The sequence below is a fragment of the Protopterus annectens genome, chromosome 3.part1 (genome assembly GCF_019279795.1).
Source record: "Protopterus annectens isolate FY-2018-M chromosome 3.part1, PAN1.0, whole genome shotgun sequence".
NCBI classification, from domain to species: Eukaryota; Metazoa; Chordata; order Ceratodontiformes; family Protopteridae; genus Protopterus; species Protopterus annectens.
Window position 1 is genome coordinate 1,530,604,622 of NC_056732.1, and position 12,274 is coordinate 1,530,616,895.

The following is a 12,274-nucleotide window of genomic DNA, read 5'->3' on the forward strand; positions in this document are numbered from 1 at the left end:
TCCCTAATTAGATTGAAAATAATCTGTGTGTTTAACAGATTTTTTTGTGCTTGATGTCTAATGTGAAATCAAACATTGAATTAAGACTGAATCGAATAGCTGATTGTCATAAATTTAATTTACATATTTAGCAATGCCTAGTTATTAATAATTGAATGTAAGCACCAACTCTCTGACATGAGGCTGCTTTGTTAGTATTATATAAACATTTATCACAGGAGTTACAAGGCAGTCAAGCCTTAAAGCCATTTCTGCCTTGACAGTAGACACCCTTAAGTCTTGCCTCTCTTTCCGACGAGGTCCTAGCCAGTTGTACTAGGTGTGAATTTGTGAATACCCATTGAGGTATCCAACTCTTTTTTAAAGTCAGACAGTATGTTGCATTGCTTAATTTTGAGAGGAAGTTTATTCCAACAAAGGGTTAGGTATGTGAAAATGTATCCTTCTTCCTAGTCTTGTTTATTTTTTGGAGTAATTTTAGGTCTCTAGCATTAGTGGTAGCTAGACTGATTTATTGAGGCATAATAGTTTTTGGACTACTGGATCCCTTGTAGCCCTTTAAGCAAGGCACAAGTCGCTCACAAGGAGTCTGTCTGAAGTGGAGTGCAGGGACAAAGTTCCAAGTCATTCCTGGCAGTTAGTCTTTTAAACCCCTGATCTTTTTATTTACAGACACTTGGGGTCTTTACGTTTGCTTGATATGCTGAATAAGGTGCTTTCTGAAGGGGGAATTGCACTCAATTATGGATCTAATCATTGCAAAATACAAAGAGGTGAGGACTTCTTTAGTTCTGGTAAATGTATCTTTAGCTATGAACTGTGCACGATAAAAAGGATTTCAACCACTGTTGCAGTGTCCTTATTTTAGACCAACACACTGCAACAGTGGTTAGGAAATCTTTTTTATCATGCGCAGTTGCAGTGTGTTGGTCTAAAATAAGGACACTGTCCACCCATGTACCCAGGTGGAAGTGGTGTGTTATCTATACTTTAAGTAGGATCCAGGATTGCCTTCCAAATACTTGGCAGTAATTCCCAGCTTATGATTATCCGTAAACTTTGTTAACCAGCGATATTGATTTGGTAATTGGAGATCAGAGAAGTAGTTAACAGACAGCAGAACTGATTCCTGTAGGACTCCACTGGTCAAATTCCTGTTCTCATAGGATAGTCCCCCCACTGTCACAGTGAGTCCTTTCTCTAAGCCAGTTGGTTATCTATCTAAGCACATATAGGTCAATTTGGAGTTCATTCAACTTGTTTATTATATTTGTATGTGGTATGGTATGGAATGCCTTGGTTGAGGTCAGGGTACACTGAGTAGATTGCTTGTCCACAGTCAGCAGCCTGAGTAACCTTCTGGAAGTAGTTTACAAGATTCATTAGTTAGGATACACCCTTGACAAAGACTTACTGATGGGGTCACATCTAATAAAATTTTGATATCATAGTTAATTAGGTCTGTTGTGGTACATTCCAAAGTTTTGCATGTAAGACTTGTTAGGCTGATTGATTTGTAATTCCTGAAGTCTGAGGTGGGACCACCCTTGTGGACTCACATTATAACAGCTATGCCCACTCCTGCGGGACAAAATCAGTTGATAGACTCTGGTTGAAGAGTCTGAGGAGTAGGTTTGCCAATGTTTGCTTAATGTTATTATTTAGACAACCTGGTATGTTGGCAGGTCCCATGGATAAGATATTCTCCATTTCGGAGAGTACTTTCAGTATGTGCTGTCTTGTGACAGGATTCTGTCAGGGATAGGTGAGTTTGGAATAGTGTCTCAGAGGTGAGGTTGACTTTAAATTAATTAGCTGGTATGTTAGTGATATCCACTGGATCTGAGTAGTTGGTGCCAGTGTGAATAAGCTTGGAGCAAAGTTGGATGTTGTGTCTTATTTTTCTGGCATAACTAAAGAAGGATTTGTGGTTGACTCTGGCTTCTGTAGCTGAACTTGATTTCCTGAGATGCCTTCATTTTTCATGTGTCCCCTTTTAGCCTGTTATCTGTCTGTTTGACATTCTCTTTAGTTTGGATTCTTTTGTTCTGCTGTACAGTTTTAGGAATTTCTTCTATTTTCTTTTTCTGCATAGTTTTTTTTAATGCTAGAAGATTAACAAGCAGGTTTACTTTTAAACTTCTCCCATTGGCTTGGATTTATTGGGAACTGACAGTTTCTCACATTTGTCCAGGTGAGAGTAGAACTTTTTTACATGACTATTAGACCTAGCATTGTGGGTAATATTATTGTACTGTAATATATAGACTTCAGCATAGAATTTTAGGAGATTTGTTTGTTTAAAGTCCTTGAATTCTGTATTGTTTATTTTTATTTATTTTATTTATTTATTTATTATTTGTTAACCGGGAAAGTCCGACTTGGAATGAGCCAATTTTCAGCGGAGGCCCGGGGAGAAACGCTCCAGATGTATGTCTTTGTAACGTGGGTGGAAACCAGAGCACCTGGAGGAAACCCACACGAACACAGGGAGGACATGCAGACTCCACACAGAAGGCACGCCAGCCAAGAATCGAACCAGAGAACCTCTTGCTGTGAGGCGACAACGCTACCGCTGCACCACTGCGCTGTATTTCCATCATTTTGGGCGGTTTTGATAGAGAACATTACTAGCTTGTCCCTTGAATTGTCCAGTGATTGGTTCATAGGTTCACAGGTTCATAGGTGTGTACTAGGCTAATGGCCCAGGAGCCATTTACAAGCCTAGCCCATAGACGTGCCCTGGCATTGTGCCACCCGATGTTAGTTCCCAGTGCCTCTATCAAGTAGAGCCACTGGAGTGATCCCCGGGGTGAACTTTCTATTTCCCTACTCTTGTGGACGGTACATAAAAATTTTTTTTGTTATGACCAGAGCAAGTATATTCCGTTCTCTAGAAAGTAGATTTTCAATGTGATCCAGGTGGTTATTATTAATAAAATCTAAGAAGTTTTGCGTATTCTTGCATTGGTATTTTTGATCCCTCGGTTAATCATTAAATAACTAAAATCACCCAGGATAACAGCAGTCCTACATATGAGGAGTTTCTTAAGAATGTTACGTGATTTTCTGCAGATATGGAGTGAATTCTGTAGCCCACAGTGATCTGAAAGGTACGCCATATTTAGAGTGATTTGAATCTCGAGGGTCTCTAGCACATTTGGCTTCCTCAACTGCTCCATCTTCTCTGCCCAGTTTTTTGTACAACACAGACTCTCTGGCCATACAACTGTTTTGTATACATTTATTTTCAACTTCTTTGGTATTCCTCTGTCATACACTACCCCTGACACTGTGCCCATTGGCTGCGGCCCCTCTGATTGCAACTTTGACCTCCTCATTTAGACTTGCCTTCTCCTCATCCACCCCTCCCAGATACTTGAAGCTGTTAACTTGTTCCACAGTTGTCCATTCTATCTCAAGTTTCAGCTTCTTCTGATTCACTCCATTTGCTGGCTTGACAACTGTCTTGTACAGACAGCTTGTACACAGTCAACAGCCTGAATAACCTGATAGCCGATTTATAGCATTTATAAGTGTCTACTGTATCTGTTTCTCCTTGTTTTCTGGAAAAAAAAAATATATATATATATATATATATATATATCTCTTGTTTTCCCACCTTACTGAGCTAGAGTAGTCCAGTTTCAGAGTTGCTGATCCCTGGACTTTGTTTGTCGTTCCTGTTACTGATTCTTTGCCTAATTTGGAAGAGAGGAAGTTCCCTTGCTTACCAGTGGGAGTGGGAAGCATTGAGCTGCATGTTGGTCCAGTTTTCTGAGGTTTCAGCCAGTAACTTGTAGTCTATTGGTCGTTTTGGGCCAGTTCCTAGCTTTTTTCAGCCCCCTGATATAAAACACGCTAAACGCGTTTTCCAGCTTGTACCTACTCAGCACAGATCCTCGTGGTGGCCAGCAGAGTAATCCAGGCTTCAGAGAGCTAAAAAAGCGACTTTACCTGATTTAAGTATATTTTTTGTGGTTTTCCACTTCTAATTACCTAGCGACTGTATTTCGCCTGCTTTGCTGATGCATTGTAATTGTTTTTCTGCATATATCTTGTTATTGCACTTGAAATCTCATTTTGTTACTTTTAAATCTGTAATTGTTGCAAATTGTTTCTGTAGGCTGTGATAGCCGATTTATAGCATTTATAAGTGTCTACTGTATCTGTTTCTCCGTGTTTTCTGAAGAAAAAAAAAATATATCTCTTGTTTTCCCACCTTACTGAGCTAGAGTAGTCCAGTTTCAGAGTTGCTGATCCCTGGACTTTGTTTGTCGTTCCTGTTACTGATTCTTTGCCTTATTTGGAAGAGAGGAAGTTCCCTTGCTTACCAGTGGTAGTGGGAAGCATTGAGCTGCCTGTTGGTCCAGTTTTGTGAGGTTTCAGCCAGTAACTTGTAGTCTATTGGTCGTTTTGGGCCAGTTCCTAGGTTTTTTCAGCCCCCTGATATAAAACACACTAAACGCGCGTTAGCGCAGAGTTGCCACTGTTGCACACAAGAGCAGCGGCGGTTAAACTATTCAGGCCATCTAAATTCCACTCTTCAAATTTTCCCTTAAAACTACCTTCCTTGAGCTGTACTGCTGATCTAACCAGCGTATCCTATAACTGAAAAGTTCATCTCTACTTGATTCCCAAGTAGACTATTCTCTATGTGTAAAGCCTAGCACTTACTCCTACAGTACTTGCACCTTGATAAAGCACTCTTATTATAGATAGTACCCCACCAGCCTAAAACCCACATCCCCCGGAGTCCTTTGAAAGTCTCTTTATCTATTACTTCTAGTATGTCGAGGGATCAGTTACTAGTGTCCTCTCCTGCTCAACTGGTGAACCTGGGAATATTGAGGCAATGTTACAATTGCCTCATGTACACAGACAATCCTCTCCTTCTCCCACAAAACACAAATACATGCGAGAGATGCAACTATACGGCCATACTGGAGGCTGAGCTCTCTCAGCATAGGACTGGCAAGACCAGACAGGAGGAGAAGGTAACCACACACAATACATACCCAGTCACACATAGTACCATCACAACTTCAAATCATACACATAATCACACAAAGACATACTCGGAGGCTCTGATCAAAAATCTACCAAAACAGCAGAGGCCACCAAAGCAGACACCCAAACAACTACCACCTCAGGACCCAACACATGCAACACATAGACCACACAGTCAGAGTGTCACACAGTCAGAGTGTCAAATAGTCACAGCCCTTAAGGCCAAACACAATGCCAGACACACTCGTCATTGGTGACTCCATAGTCAGACACGCTGACGTCCCGCTCACCAGACTGAGTAAGGAGAAGGTCACAGTAAGCTGCCTGTCGGGCGCTAGAATCCGCCACATAACGCAAGCACTTAGGTCTCTCAACAGCAGGTACAAGTATGACTCAGTCATTGTCCACGCTGGTGTCAACGACCTGAGACGTACCTCCCTGGACTACATGAAAAGGGACATCGAGGAGCTCTCTGATTATGTAGCCCAGGCAGGTATGACCCTGACCTTGAGCAGTATCCTACCTTCACCTAGAATGATGCCACAATACAGTGATAAGATGATCAGCTTTAATAATTGGCTTAAATTCTGGTGTCATTCAAAGGACATCCAATGTCTGTCTACCTGGGATGACATGCTGGACAAGCCACGCTGCTTCGCAAGGGACTGCTTGCACCTGTCACCCCTGGGCTTCCAGATATTGGCAAAGGCTCTTGCCACCCCCATAGTGCCTTTTTTAGGCAAGGCTCAAATTCTAAACCTACCACCCTAGAACACAAAAAAGGAAAAAAACTAAGGGTAATGCTGCTCAATGCCAGAAGTCTCAATCTCAAGATGCACGCACTCGAGGCCCTTCTCAATATGGAGAACATCGATGTCTGTGCTGTGACAGAAACCTGGTTCAAGGCTCCTGAGAGCACCCCAGCCCTATCAGGTTTCACCTCATATCATGCGTTCTGGCCCCAAAATCCAGACAACACCAAGAAAGGAGGGGGGGTGTGTCCATATTCATAAAGGACACCCACACCTCAAGGTTGGTGGCAACGCACGATGCATCGGAGACCATCCAGGTGCAATTAACCATAGGCAAGACTGCTCTGCAATTTGTAGCATGTTACAGGCCACCCTCTCAAACTCAGGAACCTCACATGGCCTTCCTGAAAACATTGGAGGGGATAAATGTATCTCCAAACACCATCATACTAGGTGACTTCAACTACCCTAATATAGACTGGGAACACTACTCAAGCCCAAACACTCTGACCCAAAGATTCCTGGAGTTCATAAACTCAAATGCCATGGAACAACTAGTCACCATCCCCACTAGAGGAGAAAACATACTTGATCTCATCATCACGAACATGGGATCAAAATGTTCAACACCGGAAGTATACCCCTCACTGGTGAGATCAGATCATAAACTAATCTCGCTGGAGGTCCTCATCCCGCCCCCACCTGAAATAAAAAAGACCACAGTGAAAAACTTCTCAAAAGCCGACTTCACACTTCTAAAAACTAGTGTGGTCTCCTTTAAGGCCCCTGAGCCAGTGGTAAACATTACTCAAACCGCTGAATCACTTACAAACGCCTTCTACCAGCACCTACAGGACTGCATGGATCAGGCAATCCCAAACAAAACTAAGACTCTCTGTACCAAAGGCAAGCGTCCAGTCTGGTGGACCCCAGCCATAAACAAGCTCTACAACAAAAGGAGGAAGCTACTACAAGATAGAGCAAAATCCTTGAAAGGTAAGACACCTTTGATCATTATAAGTAAAAAACTAAGAGCTCTCATAAAATCATCCAAGGCTAATTTTGAGAGAAAAATCGCCAAGGACTCAAAAGACAATCATAAGGCCTTCTTTAGCTATGTTAGGAACCTAGGAGGAAACTCCCAGATATGCTCAGAATTAGTTCAAAATGACGTGAAGATTACTGAACCTACACACATTGCCAACATACTGGCTGACAGGTTCAGTGCAAACTTCTCCCCCCCCCCCCAAAAGGAGAGGTATCTATACCAGAGGATTGTAGCCCCCCAAACATCTCCATCGCCCAGGTGAGAACTGCTCTCACAAAGGCAAAAAACACAACATCCATGGGACCGGATGGTGTCCCCGGCTGTGTGCTCCACAAACTCAACGAGGAATTAAACCCACAGTTAGGACAGCTGTTTAATCTTAGCCTCACCTCAGGATACGTACCCAAGGAGTGGCGCACGGCGACTGTGGTCCCACTTCACAAGGGCGGTGCCTCCACCGACCCTGGAAATTACCGCCCCATTAGCTTGACAAGCCTTATCTGCAAAGCCATGGAGAGGATCATAATGGAACTCATAAATAAAGACATAGGGAACTTGCAGACTTTGGATCCAACCCAGTTTGGCTTTGTCAAAGGCAGATCATGCCTCTTAAACTTGGTTGACTTTTTCGAGACGGTCACCAAGGCCATTGATGAGGGAAAGGCAGTCCATACAGCCTACCTCGACCTGGCAAAGGCCTTCGACACAATACCCCACTCAGGTATCATCGAAAAACACATCAGCTTGAATGTAAACCCATACATCACAAGATGGGTTGCAAACTGGCTAAGTGACAGAACCCACAGGGTCAGAGTTGCTTAAGCCATGTCAGACTCAAAGCCTGTCACAAGTGGTGTCCCACAGGGCTCAGTCCTGGGTCCACTCTTGTTCGGCATCTACTTTTCTGAAGTACAAGCAAACACAGGAGGGTTATGGCTGACAAAGTTTGCAGATGACTGCAAACTGGGCGCCATAGTCGAAAACACATCTGACACAGATATCCTTCAGAAGGGCCTCTCAGAAACGGATAACTGGTGCCAGAGCCATGGCCTAAAGTTAAACGCCAAGAAATGCATAGTCATACCCTTCGGGAAAAACAAGGTTACCCCTAGCTACCATATAGGTGGCAATCCACTGAGCACAGAAGAAGACATCAGGGATCTGGGGACCCAGGTTGACAGTAACCTTTCGTTTGACACTCATGTTGCTAAAGTAGTTAGGAAAACCTTCTATATTGCCCACCTGATCATGAAGGAATTCACATCTAGATCAAGGGAGGTCATCGTCCCCCTGTACTCATCACTCATTAGACCTATGATTGAGTACAATGCCCCGTTCGGAATGTATCTTACCCGACACCTGCTGCAGCTTGAAAGGCCCCAAAAGTTCCTCACCAAAAGGATAAAGGGTCTGAAAAATATGTCTTATGCTGCCCGACTGAAAGAACTCCAGCTCTATTCAGTCTCATACCGCTTGCTCAGAGGTGACCTGTGCCTGACATATAAGGCCATGTCAAACCCAGAGTTGATGAATATGCTTCACCTCAAAAAATCTAGATCCCTCAGAACCACAAGGGCGGGAGACTTAAACCTTGACACGGTTATTAATAGAACGTGCTGGAGGGACAGATTCATCACCCAGAGACTCCCTATGCTGTGGAACAAAATACCGGTACATGTGAGGCAGAGCACCTCACTGGCCTTGTTCAAGAGGAATCTTGACCAATGGATGGGAGATCGCAGATATACCCCAGGGATTACTTCAGTGTCACTGCTTGACAGAGGCACAACAAAATAATAGGCATAGTTTTATTCAAACTAAAGGGGTGGCGAAAGCCACATAACTATGGGCTAGGCTTATAAATGCCCTTGGGCAGATAGCCTAGTATGAACCTATGAACCTATGGAAGATGTTTACAAGATTCATTACACAGGATTTACCCATGAAAAAGATTTACTAAAGGAGTGGAGTCTAATAAGATTTTTGATTTATTGGGGTATGAGAGAGTTGGACTTTTCATGTGTGACTTCAGTTTTACATTCCATTGCCTTATCATTTGCTGTAGTTCTGGTTCAAAGTCTGCTTGTGATGCCATATCATCTGCATACAATGTGTATATTGACGTGTCCCTTCTTACCTGCTAGTTAATGTAGTCCATCATCAGTATGAGCACCTGTGGGCTCAGTGCTTAACCTTGATGCACACCCACTCCCACTCCCACTGGGAACACTTGTGTGAGTCTAACTACTGTTTATATTTGCATCATTGAGTCATTATACATGGCCTGCACTAATTCTACCAACGTTTCTGGGACTTTGAACTATCAGAGAGCTGACCAGATCTATTTTCTTGGGGTCTTGTCATTGCTTTCCGCAAGTTTCTAGTTCCTTCTCTGCTAGTTGTCTCACTGCAAACATCAGATCAGTTGCACTGCATCCTGATCTGAATCCAAATTGCTCATCATCTGTCTACCTTTCTACTTCTTTGCATATTCATTTATCAGTTGCCTTCTCCAGAACTTTCATACAGTGTGGCAGGAGTCTGATACCTCTGTATTTAGTCGTGAATGTCCCCTTTGTTCTTGTACACTGTCATTAGCATGCTTTTTCTGCTGTCATTTGGATATTACTATGGTTACTCCCAGTAACTATTTCATACCTAAATCACTCAACATCTTAAACATATCTGTTGTGACTTCATCTGAGCATGCTGCTTTCCCTGACTCCATTTCCCTTAATGCTGTTTTTAATTCTTCTAGTGAGGGCTCTTCCTCTTTCACTGTAGACTGTGTATGGAGCAGAACAGCTTCTGTGAAGTTTTCTTCATTCAGAAGCTGCTGGAAGTACTCCTTCCATCTGCCTTTGATGTCTTGTGGACTGCTGAGCAGGTTGTTGCTGGCATCCCTTATGAATGTTATCTGATGACTATCTTCTTTACCTTGCATCCTGACATAGTTTCTTTTTGTCATCTGCTGAGCCATTTTCCAGAAGCTGGCAGAGTGCCTCTTATGCTTTGTTCTTTGCTATTGTGGCTGCTCTCTTAGTGTCTTTGTCAGCTAGGTAGTGTTACTTCTTTGCCTGGTCCATCTTTTCTTTCTCCTACTTCCGGCTTTTCTGTGTCCTATGTTTCCCTGTACCCCTTTCATTTAATAACTCCTCTGACTTCTGTATTCCACCAGCAGCTTTCCTCATGTGTCTTGCTTTCATGTCTTGCTTGGCAGAGTGTCTGTTCTACACTATTCACACACAGTACTTTTTTGAGACCCTGCCTTTCTTCTTTGACTCCACCTACTTCCTGTTATTCCTGAGGTGTTACAGCCCTGAGTATTTCCTTGAACTCTTTCCTTGTGAAAGTGATGTCAGAATTGTCCTTAAGCCAGTCCATTTGTCTACTTGCTGCCTTTCCAGGGGTTGACAACTTGTGGAGGAAGACCTTTCATAACCTGGACATGCACAAGCCACTCGGGTTCTTTCTGAAGTAATTGCCTGAACTTCCATAGATGGATCAGCTGTTTGTGCCCTTTGTTCCATGATAAGGATGAGCCAGGATGTTGCTAAGTGAACCATGTCCATGTGGATCATTAAAACGCATTTTCTTTTACTATAAGGTAGCGAACCACGCAGTGAGAAATACTCCACTGGGGGTATGTCTGCTTTCAGTGCTTGTGTCAGAAATGTCTCCATTATAAACATTTTTGCCATGATTTGTAATTAGTTCACATCTTTGTTAGTCTCTTTTGCTTAGATCACAATTAACAGGTATTCTTTGGTATTTCAATTATTTAGAACTTGGCTTTCTTCTCACTACTGCCTTTCAGAAAGATCTTTCTTTTTGTTCACATTAAAATTCTTAATTTGAGCCAATGAAAAATGTGGGTCCATACTAGATATGTTGTTACAGTATTACTTGTTGTATGAAGGTGCATTCCTGACTGTATCCTGTCACCTTCCCCATGTCTGAATAGCCTGCACATGTAGTGGCTGTTATTGTCATTTGTAGTAGTTGGACATGGTATGCCCTTCATTATTTAGCTTATTTTGAGTGCTATGTTAGTCTATGTATTTTTTTCCTGTTAACGCATACCTTTTGTAAATAATCTTTGTCTTTTTGTTTTTAAAATGTCTTTCCATTTTTTCTGCTGTCTCCCTGTTGTAATTTGTGGCAAAAAGTGTCCTTAGAACTAGTACTGCAAAGTTAATATTGTGACAGACTATTTGAAAGACTATTGAAGCATTTTATTTCATCAAAATGTTATTCATGATTGCAATCTTCAGAGTACTGAAATGCATTATTGGTTGAACATGGCAATGAATGCAGATTGTAAGCATATCTTTTTAGTTCTCTTTTTTCTTTTTACAGAACCTGTTGAAGTGCAATCCAGCACATCGGACGTCAGCAGAAGATGCTCTTCAGCATCCATATTTTGCAGACTTCTGCCTACCTTAGAGGAACTTAAACTCCATACATGTCTCTGGCATTTGCTGTACCACCATTTATCATTTTTTCTTGAAATGCTTAGAGAATCCCAGGGTTTGTTTCCGTTTGAGGTCTGATTAGAGGCATTTGACGACTTCAATGTCAGTACCTAAAAGGATCTTTTGGAGGAATCCACTAAAGTAATTTGCACGTTGTGCCGTGTCCATATTGACAATGTAGCACTTGAGAGGATCCATGTGTGTCATCTTTTTGAGACATTCATTCATCGAACTACTGTAAACCATAGATTTGGGAATGTCAGTATCATTGCAGTTTGTAGAAAGGTGATCTACCTCCCGAACTGGTGGAGAGCTGCTTTCTGTTGAATTGCTCTATGGCATGTTGCTGTTAATTGTATTGTAAATAGTCAAGTCATTCGTCAGATTGAAGTACACATTGCCAGCATTGTTTTTTTAATTTTTAATGTGAGGTTATGTGAAGCAGATGTGTTATAGCTTTTCACTGAGATGACCCCCATTTTTATTTTATCTTGCTGTCTAGCTGTGAGGCCAAATATCAGCTGCAGGTAGGGCTACGTTTGAGATTTTATGTACAGAATGAGCCATGTGACCCCCTGTTAGGGGAAAAAAAGCCTTTTTATTATACATAGTAGGTACTTGACTGGCAAAGTTTGAAAAAAAATTTGGAACTTAATTCCCAGTCTTTCCTGACACAGTAAACTGAACTCAGCAGTTGTCATCATTTTTGTTTCTTTGTGGAGAGTGTAAGCAGCCCCATATAACATCCGCCCTACAACCCAGTTACACGTAGGTCAGTAATTAAGGAATCTTGAAAGAGTATGTAACTTTATTTGTTCATGAGGCAGGTTGCAAGTGCTAATTGATGATTCAGACTCCAAGCACATGCTGTGGTAGCTTTTCTCCTTTGCTGCAAGTGACTGGAGCATATGGCACACAGACTAGATGTGGCCCAGTGGTGCCTTCAGATGTTCTTTGCTTAGATCGCTTTTGTAGTACCCATTACTACT

The 12,274-nt window shown here is 42.2% G+C and overlaps 1 protein-coding gene across 1 annotated transcript in view; it reads left to right on the top strand.

The window, feature by feature from the left end:
- Positions 1–11,985, top strand: part of CDK5 (cyclin dependent kinase 5) — a 650,155-nt gene extending 638,170 nt beyond the window's left edge. Inside the window, exon 12 of the mRNA XM_044067607.1 lies at positions 11,170–11,985. Within this exon, the coding sequence (XP_043923542.1) occupies positions 11,170–11,256 (87 nt within the window). The 3' untranslated portion in view covers positions 11,257–11,985. The remainder of the gene's footprint in view (positions 1–11,169) is intronic.
- The last annotated feature ends 289 nt before the right edge of the window (positions 11,986–12,274 follow it).